This window comes from Microtus oregoni, unplaced genomic scaffold (genome assembly GCF_018167655.1).
Source record: "Microtus oregoni isolate MIOR12 unplaced genomic scaffold, Mior012 000028F_ref0000031, whole genome shotgun sequence".
NCBI lineage: Eukaryota > Metazoa > Chordata > Mammalia > Rodentia > Cricetidae > Microtus > Microtus oregoni.
The window spans coordinates 5,166,702-5,182,014 of NW_024543087.1; the positions used below are offsets into that span (position 1 = coordinate 5,166,702).

The 15,313-nt window shown below is 47.4% G+C and overlaps 1 protein-coding gene across 1 annotated transcript; it reads left to right on the forward strand.

Annotated features, from left to right (window-relative positions):
* The first annotated feature begins 325 nt into the window (after positions 1–325).
* LOC121464504 (solute carrier family 22 member 13-like) lies at positions 326–14,238 on the forward strand. Its single transcript, XM_041677536.1, has 10 exons — positions 326–703; positions 10,852–10,955; positions 11,175–11,329; positions 11,536–11,704; positions 11,879–11,999; positions 12,084–12,178; positions 12,762–12,976; positions 13,144–13,252; positions 13,666–13,881; positions 14,101–14,238. The coding sequence occupies exons 1-10, from the start codon at positions 326–328 to the stop codon at positions 14,192–14,194; spliced, it is 1,656 nt and encodes a 551-aa protein (XP_041533470.1). The 3' UTR covers positions 14,195–14,238.
* The last annotated feature ends 1,075 nt before the right edge of the window (positions 14,239–15,313 follow it).

Below are 15,313 nucleotides of genomic sequence, written 5' to 3' on the forward strand. Positions count from 1 at the left end.
CCTGGAAGCACAGGGATGGGGAAATAAAGGGGCTGCAGTATCTCCTCCAAAGGCATGCCTTACATCACTCTCTTCCAGCAAGTAGGCCCCACCCCCTAACGTTGCACTTTCTCTCAGTGTACCCTCAGGTGAACACCAAGCCCTCAACAGATGAGACCGCCATAGCATCTTAGACTATAGCCAGTAGAAGAGGTACAATAGGCAGAGCTCAGTAAGACTGGGTTAAACATTAACGCATCTGTCACCACAGCCCAGAACAGCAGGCATCCCAAAGCCAAGTTTCAGAGCTGCCTGGTGCTCCTAGACTAAGGAGTGAGCTGCAGACATGGCTCACTTTGCGCAGGTCATGGCTGAAGTGGGCGACTTTGGTCGCTTCCAGGCACAGGTGACCATCCTGATGGGCATCCCCAATTTCCTGTCTGCCTTCTTCGTGTTTAGTCAGGTCTTCATGGTCCTCGATGAGGCTCACCACTGCTCAGTGCCCTGGGTCAAGAACCACACTCTCAACCTAAGTGCTGCAGAGCAGCTGGCAGTAAGCATACCCAACGACACAGCGGGCAGACCTGAGTCCTGCCTCATGTTCCAGCCACCTCCTGACAATGCCAGCCTGGAAGACATCCTCAGCCACCGCTTCAATGAGACACAGGCCTGTGACTCAGGCTGGGAGTATCCTGAGAACAGGCCTCAGTCCCTAAAGAATGAGGTAGGATTGCCTATTATCTGTGTGTCTTGTGTGGAGTCTATCCGTTCTCTGTCTGATCTTGTGCCTTTGATGCCCTTTGTTGCTCTGGTTCTGCCTTTATGCTTGTATGTAGCTGTCTGTCGCCTGTTCCCCCCTTTTCTCGTCAGCCCGTGTTTCTGTTTGTCCTCTGTCTTTTGGCCCTCTCTCACTCTCTGATTTGCCCTGCCTGCTTTACTTGTTTTCTATCACGGTTTCATTTTTCGCCTGTCCTTTTGTGAGCCTGGTGGTATCAAGGTACCTATAAACTGTTGACAGAGAAGAGGAAATATTTATCAGAGAAGAAAAACAAAAGGAAGACTGGTCACAGGCAATAGACAATGTCTAGTAGCCAAATCCAACTCTGGTACAGTAAAGAAGACGGAAAGTTTGCTAGGATTCATAATCTCTGTTCTCTTACAAACTCAAGCACATAACTCAACTTCTCCAGCTATCTCAGCATCCCCGGGCCCTTGGAAAGTACTCTTGTGTCAGGCTGTTCTCATTTCCAGAATGGAAGGATTAAGGCGGTGACTTAGTCCAGGAAGTATAGGAAGCTGATCATGGTGCCAGGCTGCTATGCTGAGTCCCTGGTGTCCAGCTTTGTCTTTTAATTTTTTTTTTCCAGCAAAGAAGCATGTGTGGGGAGTCTAGAAACTCAAGGGTGCAGGCTCATGAGGGGGTCTCTGCATTCTCATCACGTTTGTGGTTGTAGATCTGGAGCCCACAGATTAAACATTCACTCTCCTGCCCTACACACACTTGAAAAAAAAAAACATCCGTTTTTTAGAAGCCTCTGGAGACAGTGTTTTAACCAAAGTGAAACATTCACTTTTTCAGATGGGACTATAATCTTTCCACGTCTGGGAGTGTGTCCTTTCTGGGATTCTCCTCATTCTGTCACCTTCCCCCTTACCCAGGGGAACTAGGTTACCTTAAGGACACTCCTATCCACTGGATCTAGCTCAGCCTGGCCTGGAAGACTCAGGCCTCTCCATGACTCCCTGGCATCACCTTATAGCAGGTTCTTACTATCCCTCAGATGTTTGGAGAATACTTATAATTGCACAGAACTGCTCTGCCCACCTGGCAAACAACAGCATCTTTAAGGCCCAGTGAACCTCCCAGATTGCCCTGAATCTACTCTAAGCCTTGTCCACTGCATATGCTGAATTGTTATGTAATTTTACTCAGCCAAAGCTCAGCAGCAGGCCTGAATCTTCATGGCTTTAAAGCACCTAGGAGTCTGCTACAAACCCTTCACCTAGTACCATTTCTCAGTTTCCTCTATCCCCAGCCTTCAGCTGGGCCCTTCACTGTCAGGTTCCAAGTCTACTCTACACACATAAGGCACAGAACTGAAAGGGAACAATTGCTGAAATCACGAGCTCAATCCATTTGGTGTATCTTTGCTTTTAAGTTGTTTTATTATGTGAATGGGCATTTTGTCTTTGTGTGTGTGTGCCATATGCATGCCTCGTGCCTGTAGAGACCAGAAAAGGGCATCGAGTCTCTGAAGCTAGAGTTGTAGGTGATTTTGAGCTTCCATGTGGTGTTGGGAGTCAAGAGTAGGCAGTGTTCTTCACTGCTGAGCCATATCTCCAAGTCCCAATGCATTTGTTTTTAAATGCATTTATTTACTCCGTGTGTGTGTGTGTGTGTGTGTGTGTGTGTGTGTGTGTCTTGAGGGGTGGTCTTAGCAGGCATTTAGTCAGATAAACAAATTGAAGAAGCCAGATCTGTTGCTATCTAGGTCCTGGGAACTGAACTCAGCTCTTCAAGTTTGGTAGCAAGTATCTTTAGCCCATGATCCATTTTACAAGCCTATATTTTGGTGTTTGAAAAAGTTTAATCCCCCAAGGCCAGCCTGGTATATAAAACAAGTTCCAGGACTGCCAGTACTGTTGTACAGAGAAACCCTGACTTAGAAAAAATAAAAAGTTTAATCCTTTCCTTCATTTATCAGTGAAAGAAGTTAGAAGTCAGCTTCTCTCTCCAACAGCCAGTAGATTCCATTGAAAAATAGCCATACAGAACCTCTTGGGAATGAGGAGGGGCAGGACGGGAGTCATCCACTTTAATGAGTCCACCAAACGCTGGATCATGGGTGGCAGAAAATGGAATGTGTTGTTAAATGACAGTGCCCACCAGAAGCTCTTCTTCGACCCTGGAGGCTCCATGGCATTGGCTCTCGCTCACCATAGATGCACGCACTGGGTCTTTCTGTGTTCTTCAGAATAGTCTCCGTATGCTTGACCCTATTCTGGCCAGGCCCAGCTTCTGAGGAATCTCTGATGTGATGGCCTTGTGTGTCTTCTTGACAGGCTTCTCAGTCAGAGGGGTCATCCCTAAGATCAGTCTGGGTCCTCACATCAAGAAAACAATGGGACAGTGGAAGACCTCCGTTTCTTTTACAGTTTTGAATGAGTGCAAAGAGATCATTGAAATATACCTGTTTGCGGTTACTCAGCCACCACAATCCCCCATAGCTCTCTTGTCCTGGAATATCAAAAAATGCAAGATTTTATGACTTTTCACCAATCCTCGGCAACACAGATACAAAAAAAAAAAAGCAGCACAGGGTCAGCAAGATGGCTCAGGAGGATGATGGCTCAGTTGTCAAGTCTGCTAACTCAATACAGTAGACAGAGGGAATCAACTCCTGTCACTTGTCCTCTGACCTCCATATACATGCTATGGCATACACATGTACACACATGCACAGGCACACACATGATAAATGAGAAGAAAAAACCAGCATGTCCTCACATGGACACTGGGATGTTGGATTGGATGTCAGGATGTTACCATTTCTCAAAGCAACTCATTTGATAGTCTGTGTCCTGGTCACCTGGAAATAGTGACCCCTTTATTGAGCAGTTGTCTAGAGCAGATCAGCCTGGCGACATGTCTCTGAGACATGTAGTTTATTTGAGAAGGCCCAGCCCACTGCTGGGAGAACCATTCCTAGGCAGGTTGGCCTCAGCTGTGTAACAAAGATAGCCTGGGAACAAGCCAATTAGCAGCATTTCTCCAGGTCTCTATTTCAGTTCTTGCCTTTAGAGTCCTACCTTGACTTCTCTTAATTATGGGCTGTAACCTATAAACCAAGGAAGCCATTTCCTCCACAAGCTGTTTCTGGTCACAGAAAAGCAAAATTGGGACCAGGACAGGATTGTTGCCATGCTGGACCTAACCATGTTGCTTTGGGGATTGTGAAAGAGTTTGGAACTTTAAGTGGAAAAACCATCAGCTGCTAAGAGCTTAACGGGCTGCTCTGTGGGAGCTTGGAAGATAAGAATGTTGAGAGGAATGCTGGAGGTGGATGCATGGCTTGTGAGGTTTCAGAGGGAAGCAAAAACTATTATGGTTGTGTCTTGTAAGATTAGAATGTATGGAAATGAAACCTTTGCTTTACTGGGACAATGGATGCTGGTCAGCTGAGACTAAAAAATCAGCTATGATTAATAGAGATTAGTTATAGTGTGAATTCGAGTTGGTCTTAATAATAAAAACCCATAGTCAGATATCGGGGTAAATCCTGAAAGATCAGAGAAGTAAAGGAGCCAGCCACTGGAGAGACTTTTTACCTGTACCAAATCCTCAGATCAAAGAGGAAAGATCCTTTCTCTACAGATCCTCAGACTAAATGGGGCTGAGCTCCTATCTCCTCCTGCTTTATACTCCTCTCTCTGCTCAGCCATGTCCCTTCTGTCTCCACATCCCTAGTGCTAGGATTAAAGGCATGTGCCCCCCAAGTACTGGGATCAAAGGTATGAGATCCCAAGTGCTCAGGTCAAAGATGTGTGCCACCACTGCCTGGTCTTTGTGGTTAACTAGTGACTAACTCCACCCTCTGATCTTCAGGCAAACTTTATTTGTTAGAGTACAAACAAAATATCACCACAATTAATTGTATTAAGGTGAAATCTTTTGCAAAGTATCTCCTTAGAGTCAACACAGAGAAGCTATGGTCTGGGGTGGAGGTGGGGGCCGTGGCTGCATCTCCAGTTGGTAAATGAACTTGACCATATGAAAGAATCTCCTATGTGGTTCTGATTTTGAACGCATGAGAGATGCAAGATTGAGGGGTTCATGAGGAGCAGTTCAAGCCTGGAACCATGTGGCAGTATTGGAGTCCCTAAAGAAAATTCAGGAGAGATCATTAGTGTAGGTTAGCCTCAGTTGCAATGGGGACCCCAGGATTGAAGGGGTCATGGAGAGAAGCTGACACTTGGCACCATGAGGTACAGTTGGAGTCCTAGCAGAAAGGCCAAGAGAAGCCATTGGTGAAGGGACAGCCTCAGTTGCAAGGAGGGTCTCAGAATATTGACAATGCCAGGAGCATGCAATGAGCGTCATCAAGGAGAGCAGCATGCATGGAGTGGAGCCAGCCTGAGCCTACAAGACAAGCAGTGTGTGTTCTGGATGGTGGAGCAGAGAAGCGGGGCTCCCCAAGCCACCAGGAGCCCAAAAGTTCATGAGTGAGTTCCAGATGTTGGACATCCGGTTCCTTGACTTTTGGATTTAGGCTTTGCTTTTCCTATGTCCTGGTTCTTCTCTTTGGGAAGTAAGGAATTATATAACTTGTTTTTTAATTTTATTTTATAAAAGCCCAGAGTTGAGAGAATTTAGATTTTTAAAGAGACATTGAACTTTTAAAACCCTAGAATTTTTTAAAGACTAGGGGTTTTAAATTTGTCCTGTAATTTTTGTTATGATATTGATGTAAGATCTTGGGGACAAAAAGAAAGGAAAGTTATAGTTTAGCATGTGATGTGTTGGTGCATTAGGTTGAAAGTGTCCTGGCTAGTTTTATTGTCAACTTTACACCAGTGAAATTTAACCCGGTGCAGTGGTGGTACACATTCTTTAATCCCAGCACTTAGGCTACAGAGGCAGGAAAATCTCTGTGAGTTCAAGGCCAGCCTGATCTACAAGAGCTAGTTCCAGGATGGACAGGCTCCAAAACTACAGAGAGAAACCCTGTCTCAAAAAAAAGCAAAGTGTGTGAGGGGGGAAACAAAGAAAGAAACCAATAAAATTTGCCTAAAAAATAAGGATCCTCAATTGAGGAATTGTCTAGATCAATTGCCCTGTGGACATGTCTGTGGGGGCATTTTTATTGCTAACTGATATAGGAGCCCCCCCCCCCCCCCCGTGGCAGTGCCACCTCTAGGAGGAAATCCTGAGTGGTAAAAGAAAGGGAGCTGAGAGCCTGGGAGCTGACTGGTAGCAGCATTGTTCCACTCTGCTTCAAGTGCTGCCCTGAATTCCTGACTTGACTTTCCTCTGAGGGACTGTAACCTGTAAGCTGATACTCCCCTAAGTCATTTTGTCTCATGGTGTTTTTCACAGCCACAGAGAACGAGCTAGGTCTGTCTGCTGTCCTGGAATTGTTTGGTATCCACTTTACATACTTCAGATTTGATAGATATCCAGCTCAGCTTCTTCACCGTGGTATTGACCACTCAGAGCTCACTCTCATTCCCTCTGTATTATTTATTTGTTTGTTTGTTTGTTTTTCAAGACAGAGCTTCTCTGTTTAGCCCTGGCTGTCCTAAAATTTGCTCTGTAGTCCAGGCTGGCCTCAAACTTAGAGATCCACCTGTCTCTGCTTCCCGAGTGCTAGGATTAAAGGTGTGCACCACCACCGCCTGGCTCAGAGGCCTCTCTTTATCATTAGTCAGTAACCTAGCCTGTGCTGGGTAGGCTAGACCTTGGGTAGCCTGTCTACCCCACAGGCTCCCTCCCACCTAAGACTCTCCAGAGAATGAACTCACCTTTGCTACCTTTGGAAATTTGGGTACTCTTCCACATGGTAATCCCAAACTCTATTCCAGAGGGACAATCTTAGTGTGAGCTCCCATATCCAAGGAATGGCTCTGTAGACCAAACCAAGGGACTCTCTCTGAGAAGACACTTTACTATGCTGTTGGATGATGCTCTTGTACACAGTAAAGATTTGTTACTCATATTGGCTTAATACAATGCTGACTGACCAGTAACCAAGCAGTAAGTATAGGCAGGGCGACCAGACTAGGAGAGTTCTGGGAAGAGAAAAGGTAGAAATACAATCACCAGCCAGATGCAGGGTAAGCAAGATGACAATGCCTTACTGAGAAAAGGTACGAAGCCACGTGGCTAAACATAGATGATTTAAGTTGTAAGAGATAGTTAATAGTAAGCATGAGCTAATAGGCCAAACAGTTTATAATTAATATAAGCCTTTGTGTGTTTCTTTGGTACTGAATTGTTATAGGACCAGCTGGGGAGAAACTTCTGTCTATACTATTATCAGTGGCTTCATTTTCAGATGGAAACACAAATCACACTGATTTGAAGAGAGCATGTTTTTTTTTTTTTCTGATAGATTGTGTATCCTTGAAAAGGTTTCCCGTTCTCAGTGTACCTTTGCACCATTCCCTGGATACCTAGTAAAATGAAAACATGTCTGGCAACACTGTCCACATGGACTGATGAAGAGAAATGGATGCACCATCAATGAGCCACAGCAATGTGATTTGTCCAGGAACTAGAGGCATATGAATGGAAGGGAGGGAAAATCGAAAGAACAACCTCTTTTTGGGGTCTTGAGGCATGAAATGCCTAGCACAGGTGAGGGATGTTGGCATAAGAGTATGGTGATGTAGGTGGGTCTTCTTTCATTGGTTAATTAATAAAGAAACTGCTTGGCCTGATAGGTCAGAACATACGTGGATGGAGTAGACAGAACAGACGCTGGAAAGAAGGGAAGTGAGTCAGACGCCATGATTCTTTGACCCAAGATGCATGTAGGCTAGAATATTTCCCGGTAAGCCACCACTCGTGATGCTACACAGATTACTAGATATGGCTTAAACAAATATGTAAGAATTAGCCAAGAAGAGGCTAGATATAATGGGCCAGGCAGTGTTTAAATGAATACAATTTGTGTGTTGTTATTTCTGGTGTTAAGCTAGCCGTGCCAAGCTGGGCAGGATGAAAAGCAGGTCGGGTCGCCTCCTCACTACAGTATGGCATAGGTAGGAGCCAGCTCTTGAAAGGTCCCAGGGCCAGTGCCAAGGAGTTGGCGCTCTCTTCTAGAAACTCAAGAGAGCCATTGATGGAGTGGATATATATATATATATATATATATATATATATATATATAGAGAGAGAGAGAGAGAGAGAGAGACAGAGAGAGACAGAGAGAGACAGAGAGAGACAGAGAGAGACAGAGAGTGAGAGTGAGAGAGAGAGAGAGAGAGACAGAGAGAGACAGAGAGAGACAGAGAGAGACAGAGAGTGAGAGTGAGAGAGAGAGAGAGAGAGAGAGAGAGAGAGAGAGATGGTGGGATGTGCTTTAAGAAATGAGAGTGGAATTCTGTAGGCCACCACAGTGGGCCTTGAACAGAACCACCCACGGTATGTGTTAAAACCCAAAGACGGTGATGACTGCCATGCTGAATTGGAACCCTTCATTCCTTGATGTCTAGCAGGAGGGTGGGCTTCAAATCTTAGGTGCTGCTCCTGAACAATGCAGTGGTAAACTTTCCCCAAAACTTCAGTTACAACGGATATAAACTAAGGGGAGGTGGCAAATGGTGCCAGACTTGGAAGTGTCTGTGGCTTGCCATTTGTGTCTGCAAAGCCGTGCAACCCCAACAGCTCTGAGCCATAGGCACAGCTCACAGTCATCATCGCCATCCTGGACTGGGAGCTTCCTGTGTGACAGTCACTAGTCTAGAAGTGTTATAAACGATCCAATCATACTGGGTAGCAACACATAATCAATTTTATCCCCATTTTTGCATGAGTAGAGAACAAGACAAAGGCAATTGGCTAACAGGCTCAAGGTCACACCAGGCCATTTAGGTCACCATCATGCACATCCCACTAGTCCTTCAGAAGGAGCTGTTGTCCTTGAGAAGTGTGAGTTCAGCAACTCCTGGATTGGTTAATTTCTTGCTAAGTTACTTAACTGACAATCAGCTAGCTAGGTGTAAGCGTTAGTTGATTTATTCATTAACCCATCTCCAGCAAACATTCTCTTAGCTTTCACATGGTTTTATTCTATGCATGCAGCAACAGGCATGTACCACATCCACATTTCACCATCTGACTTTGGACCAAGTGTTTCTAACCAGCCAGGGGTCCTTCTGTTCAGTTTGGGATAGCAATTATGAAAAGGCAAAAGACAGCTCTTTTCAGTGTTTTCAACCTTATGGATGGTTAGCTTTGTCAACTCAGTTGGCGTAAGAAACACCTACCAGGCGTGTCTAAACTTTTGACCCTGTGATGCAACATCATTATGTACTACAAAGTTCACACTTGTGCGGTCTAATTACAGGACATGAGTGCTGCATGCCTTTATCCCAGTCCCTCACACAGTGCGTAGCTGTGACCCCGGAAGAGCCTCACAGGCATGCCAGGGACCGGGTCGCAGCCTGCAAGGATAGCAGTCAGCATGTGTGTAGAAGACCTCTAGGCAGGGATGTGGGGATCCTTGGTATGCCTGTGTGCTCAGCCTATCTCTCTAGGTGGAGTGACATTTTCTCTTCCGACCCCTCGAGTGCATATTTGTGTCTTGACCAGAGGGCACATGGCATGCCAGTACTCTAGGATTCTGATCAGACTGTGGGCATATGAAGGAAACTGGTCAGCCACTTGTGAGTCTTGGGAGGGTCCAAGCAGCTCACACGAGAGACAGGCTGTTTGTCAGGAAGAGTTATTAGAGGTCTGTCAGAAATTTCCAGACTTTACATTCTAATTGTCAATGGTTTTGCAGGGTATTCTATATGCCAGAAAAAGTACTCCTCAGTTCTACATATTAAGTAATTACATTCAAATAGTTGAACGGTACTTTTTACAAGTAATTATTTTCAAAATTAATACGCAGGGCTGGCATTGTGACAAATACTAATAATCCTGTGTTCAGGAGGTAGAGCATGAGGAGTTCAAGGTTATCCTGTGTAATAAAGTGATTTGAGTACACCCTGGTCCGCATGATACCCTGCCTCAAAATAAACAATGGAAAATTGAATACACTCCGTGCTGGTTCGTTTACTGTCAATTTGACATAACCCAGAGTCACCAGGGAAGAGGGAACCTCAGTTGAGGAATATCCCAGATCAGATTAACCCATGGCTATGTATAGTGATGAGGCCAGCAGGCCTGCTTTTAGAAGGAACAGCAGGTTGCATTCCTGCTGCCTGGCTCCTGGCTGCCTGGCTAGCTTATGCCCAGAAGTAACGACACACAAATTGTATTCATTTAAACACTGCCTGGCCCATTATAGCCTCTTATTGGCTAATACTCACATCTTGCTTTAACCCATATTTATTAATCTGTGTAGCACCATGAGGTGGTGGCTTACTGGGAAAGATCCTAACCTGCATCCATCTTGGGTCGGAGAATCATGGTGTTTGACTCATTGCTTTCTTCCCAGCATTCTGTTCTGTCTACTCCTCCTATCTAAGCTGCTGTCCTATCAAAGGCCAAGGCAGTCTCTTTATTTGACCAATGAAAGTAACACATCGATAGAAGACCCACCTACATCAGCCATGTCTGTAAGATTGTTTTGACTGGTGATGGATGTGGGAGGGCTGAGCCAGTAACCAGCCTTCCGCCATGATTCCTGCCTTGAGCTCCTGGCCTGACATCCTTCAGCAGTGGATTATGACCCGGGAGTGTTAACCAAATAAGCCTTTCTTGCTTTTAGTCATGTTTTTTAATCATTGCAACAAAAAGAAAAGAAACACTTCCTCCATTCTTTAGAAGACTGAAACATGCTAGTCGGTGCCTGCAGGGGCACAGCGTCTTGGCCCCCCAATGCTGCCACCCTCATGTTTCGTTTCATGCAGAATTGCACATGTTATTTGCTTTTTATAAAAGCAACTGTCAAGAAAAATACTGTGGCATTAATCTCATTGGAGGTGAAAAAAGCATACCCAGTTTTGAATTGTGAATTCTTGGGCTAGTTGTGATGTTGGAGAGAATTCAAAGATTGCTATGATGTTTCCATTTAGACTTTTAACTATCTTATGCCCATGGTGTTGACTGGTACACAGTGTGGAAAACATGGGACCCTAGAGAGTGAAGTTGGACCTGGATGCTGCGCTTGGTCTTACATGAGTATTTTTCTGCCTCAGTTTGACCTGGTGTGTGGTCGGAAGTACCTGAAGAGGACTTTACAGTCGGTAGTCATGGCTGGCCTCCTCGTTGGGGCCCTCATCTTTGGGCCCCTCTGTGACTGGTAAGTGTTGCTGCACCAGGGTGCTTTAAGCTCCTGGTGCTGACTCAGTTACCCCCCTGGAGAGTTGTTAGTCATCAAGATATGTCTTCATGCCTGCCTTCAAATGGGGCTCCATGGAAGACCCCGTCTCTCCTCTTACAGAGCCGAGGACAGGTCTGTCTGGGTCTCCCATCTTAGGAAGTTCTCCTAGCTTCATGCCTTGTCCTTTTGTTACCTCAGGATTGGCCGCAGACCCTCCCTCCTGGTGCAGCTGCTTCTGTCTGCCATCACGGGCATGGCCGCAGCCTGTGTGTCCAGCTTTGAGCTTTATATGACCCTAAGCTTTGGCTTGGCTACCACTGTGGCTGGATTTTTACTCAGCACCAATGTCCTCCGTGAGTATCTGGGCCCAAAAGCCTGATTCCTCGGAGTTAGAGCCCAGATTTACCTGTGGGCATGGAGTCAGCCAAGTGCATCCAAAAAGGTCACAGCTAAGTTTTCTGTGCTGGCACTGAGTCACATCCCTGACAGGCTGGCACTTGGAATCTCCAGGGGTGGGTGAGTGGGCAGATTCCAGCCCAGGCTCAGCCTTTGCTCTCAGTTTCAGAATGGGTGGGGCCGTCCTGGAGAACACGGGCCATGGTCCTGTCCCAGAGTAACATTGCCATTGGACTGATGGTGCTAGCAGGCCTGGCCTATGGTGTCCGCAACTGGAGACTCCTTCAGATCATAGGCACCGCACCAGTCTTCCTGCTCATCTTCTACTTCTGGTAGGGAGGCCCTTGCCAGTGATAGGCCACCCTTTGTTGGGAGTGCTGTGGCGGGGTGCAGGACCCAGAAGAGGGAACCCGTGGGGCTTGGGTGGGAGGCTCATCATGCACTGGAATTCTGGGTGGCTGCACTGGGCTCAAGACCCCAGTATCAGAGCCATGTGTGGTTGACAGGGTTTTGCCAGAATCTCCTCGGTGGCTCCTCTCCAAAGGAAGGATAGAGGAGGCCAAACAACTGATCCAGAAGGCAGCCTTGGTGAACAGGCGTTCCCTTTCTCCAGAACTCCTGAGCCAGGTACCTGTCAGTGGGTACAGGCTCCCCACTGCCTCAGGCATCTCTATGCTTGTGTCCCGGCCCCTCACTGTGTCCTTCTTCTAGCTGATCCCTGAGAAGACAGGTCCCTCTGGAAATGCGCTGGATCTTTTCAGACACCCCTATCTCAGGAAGGTGACACTGGTTCTCATTGCTGTCTGGTAAGTGTCCAGGGTCTTGTCCCTCAGTGAGGGCTGAGTCAGAGGACCTCTCTTGTTCTGCTGTATTTCACTGGAGTGGTGAACAGAGGCTCTGTTGTTAAAGGAGAGGGCCCCTAGTTTGTCCTGACTGCCCGGCTAGCTTACACCCAAAATAACCATGCAGAAACTGTATTAATAAAATAATGCTTGACCATTAGCTCTAACTTCTTATTGGCTAACACTTACATACTAGTTTAACCCATTTCCATTAATTCGTGTATCGCCACGTGGCAGTAGCTTACCAGAGATTCTCACTGGTGACCATCTCAGGCAGAGGATACATGGCTTCTCTCTGACTCTGCTTTCCTCCTCCCAGCATTCAGTTCTGTTTTCCCTGCCTACCTAAGTTCTGCCCTATCACAAGGCCAAGGCAATTTCTTTATTCATTAACCAATGAAAGCAACACATAAACAGAAGGAACTCCTACACTACTCTGTGAACATGGTGGTCTCTCCCCAGGTGTGAATTCATTAAGTTAGGCTGTTCCTTTGGGTGTGACTTGATGTACACCCAGCAGTGACAAGGAAATTTGGGCACTTTGTAGGTTTGTGGACAGTCTGGTGTACTACTGCTTTAGCTTCCAAGTGGGGGACTTTGGCCTGGACATCTACCTGACACAGCTGATATTTGGAGTAGTGGAAATGCCTGCCCGTTTTTCCAGCATCTTCATAATGGAGAAGCTGGGTCGCAAGTGGAGCCTGTTAGGTTCCCTGACTCTGGCTGGTACCATGTGCATCATCATCATCTTCATCCCAGCAGGTACCAGGTTGTCTTCCTCCCTGCCAGGGCTACCCCCATTGCTCCCACACCACTACAGGTTCCCCAGGGTTTGGGCATGGAGGGTGAGACACTTGAGTGACAGGGAGGTGCGTGGGCTTAGGTGATGGTGTCTTCCCCCTATGTGGCTGACCTTGGCTCTCCTTCAGGTCTCCCCACGGTGGTCACTGTGCTGGCTGTGGTGGGGAAATCAGCCTCATCTTCTGCCTTCACCATATCCTATGTGTACACTGCTGAGCTGTACCCCACCATCATCAGGTAAGCACTGCCCTGGGGATCTAATAACACCCATTCCTCTGATGCTCCGCTACCAGCCACAGGCAGCCAGTGTGCTGCCTATGGATCTAGGCCACTGAAGTGTAGGTCTGCTCACCGAGTCACCACAGGACACTGGAGGACAGATAGACATGGGCACGCCCTGCCTGCCTCTGGTCCAGAATGTGGGAGAGAAGTTAGAGCAAAGGAGAAGGTAGAGTGCCAGGAGAGGGCACTCAGAAATGGAAAAGGCATTTGGGTCTCTAGAGGTGACAGGAGAGCAACAGAGAGGGCTTACTACTCCAGGAAGCAGCTAGAGTAGGCAGGCACGGTGGCTGAGACCTGGGTCCTCGCATCTCTGGAGTGGGTGTAGCCTGACCAGCGACCAGAGTCTCAGCTTGTGCTGCTTTCCCCAGGCAAACAGGCATGGGGCTGGTGAGCATCTTCTCCAGGATTGCTGGCATCATCACACCGCTCGTGATGCTGCTGGAACAGTACCACAGGGCTGTCCCCATGGTCATCTTTGGCAGCTTCCCCATCGTGGCAGGCCTACTGTGTGCTCTGCTGCCTGAGACGAAGGGCCAGACCCTGAAGGACACCATCCAGGACCTGGAGAAGGGGCTCCCCTCGCGGTGAGCACTGACTTGCTGGACCTCATTATGGCCAGGCTTCCCCATCACCATTACCCCTTTACTCATTGCTTACTGGGCAACATTGTGCCCCCTTGGCACTGCTGTTATCTGGTTTATTTTAGAGCACATTCCCCCTACTTTGAGCAGGGAATGGTAAGAGCTCTGTCATGGGACCGACCATGTGTTGGGCAGTCACTGACTGTATTCTGCTTCTTGTAGGTCCCACAACACCGCACCCCAGAGAAAAGAAATGGACACCACAGGAAGGACTTCCAGCATGAGGAAGGCCATTGTGAATAGTTCGTACTTCTGACTGTGGCCACTGAGAGCCAGCCCACCAAAGACAGAGGACTTCCCATGACATCATCTGGATTTTGTCAGGATCCACAGGGACACAGGGATTAGACAGCCTTGTTCATGTAGCAACACAGCATGACCTGTTCACGGCCCCAGCTCCATGCGGCAGAGCCCAATGGAAGCATCAAGGACTGGACCCCTTCTTCTTCACAGCTCGCAGACACAAACTACACCCCAGTACCATGACTGAGTTGGGATCGGGTCTCTCTTGGTCTTTCCTGACAGGCTCACTGTTATGGCCTCACTGTCCCCTCAGCCTGGAATACTCCACCCTCCTAAAACAGAACAGAAGCCAACAGCCCCATCCCAAACAAAGCAGCTCAAACCCAGAACAGGGTGCCAGGAAGGGCCAGCTGCAGGAGCAGGCTAACAAAAATGCTGTGCCATATTCACTTTGAGAATCCCTTCTTCCTGGCCAGTCGTCAGCTTGTGCTTCGCATGTGTGAGGCTGGCAAGGAAAAGGTGCCCTGCCCCTGCCCGCTGTGCCATGATGCCCAGTAGGTAAGGAAGAGGGCAGAGCTCCTTCTGTTTAACTGCTGTTTGTTGTTTCTTCCCAGTGGGCCCTGGCTCATCGGCAGTCTGCCATTGATGGCTTCGAAGAACTGGCTTTGCTGCTGGGCACATGCTGGGGCCATTTAGAGGTTCTCTGTGTTGTTTGGTAGCAGAAACACCATTTTCTTACCCGTAAGAGATGTAATTGGGACCAAGCTCTTGTGTACATTTACAGACGTTCTTCTGTCAATCAGGTTATCTTTAGTGATTTCTCATGAGCACTACAGACGCTAAGACATCTGGGATCCCAGGGGAGATTCTACCCAGGCCAGATCTCTTTTTAGTAGCAGGGAACCTTAAGAAAGACATAGTGGCTTGATATGCCAATCCACACCTGACCTCTAGAGGGCACTGCTGAACAGAGAATAGCCAGTCCAGAGCTACTAGGTGGTGAGGTTATCTTTGCTGGGGTTGGCGCACCTCTCAGACCTGGACCCCAGCCTTCCCATTATACAAAGAGTGATATTGTTCAGCATGTGGGAGGCATTGAGTTCACTTCTCAATGCTCTCACCTACCCACACG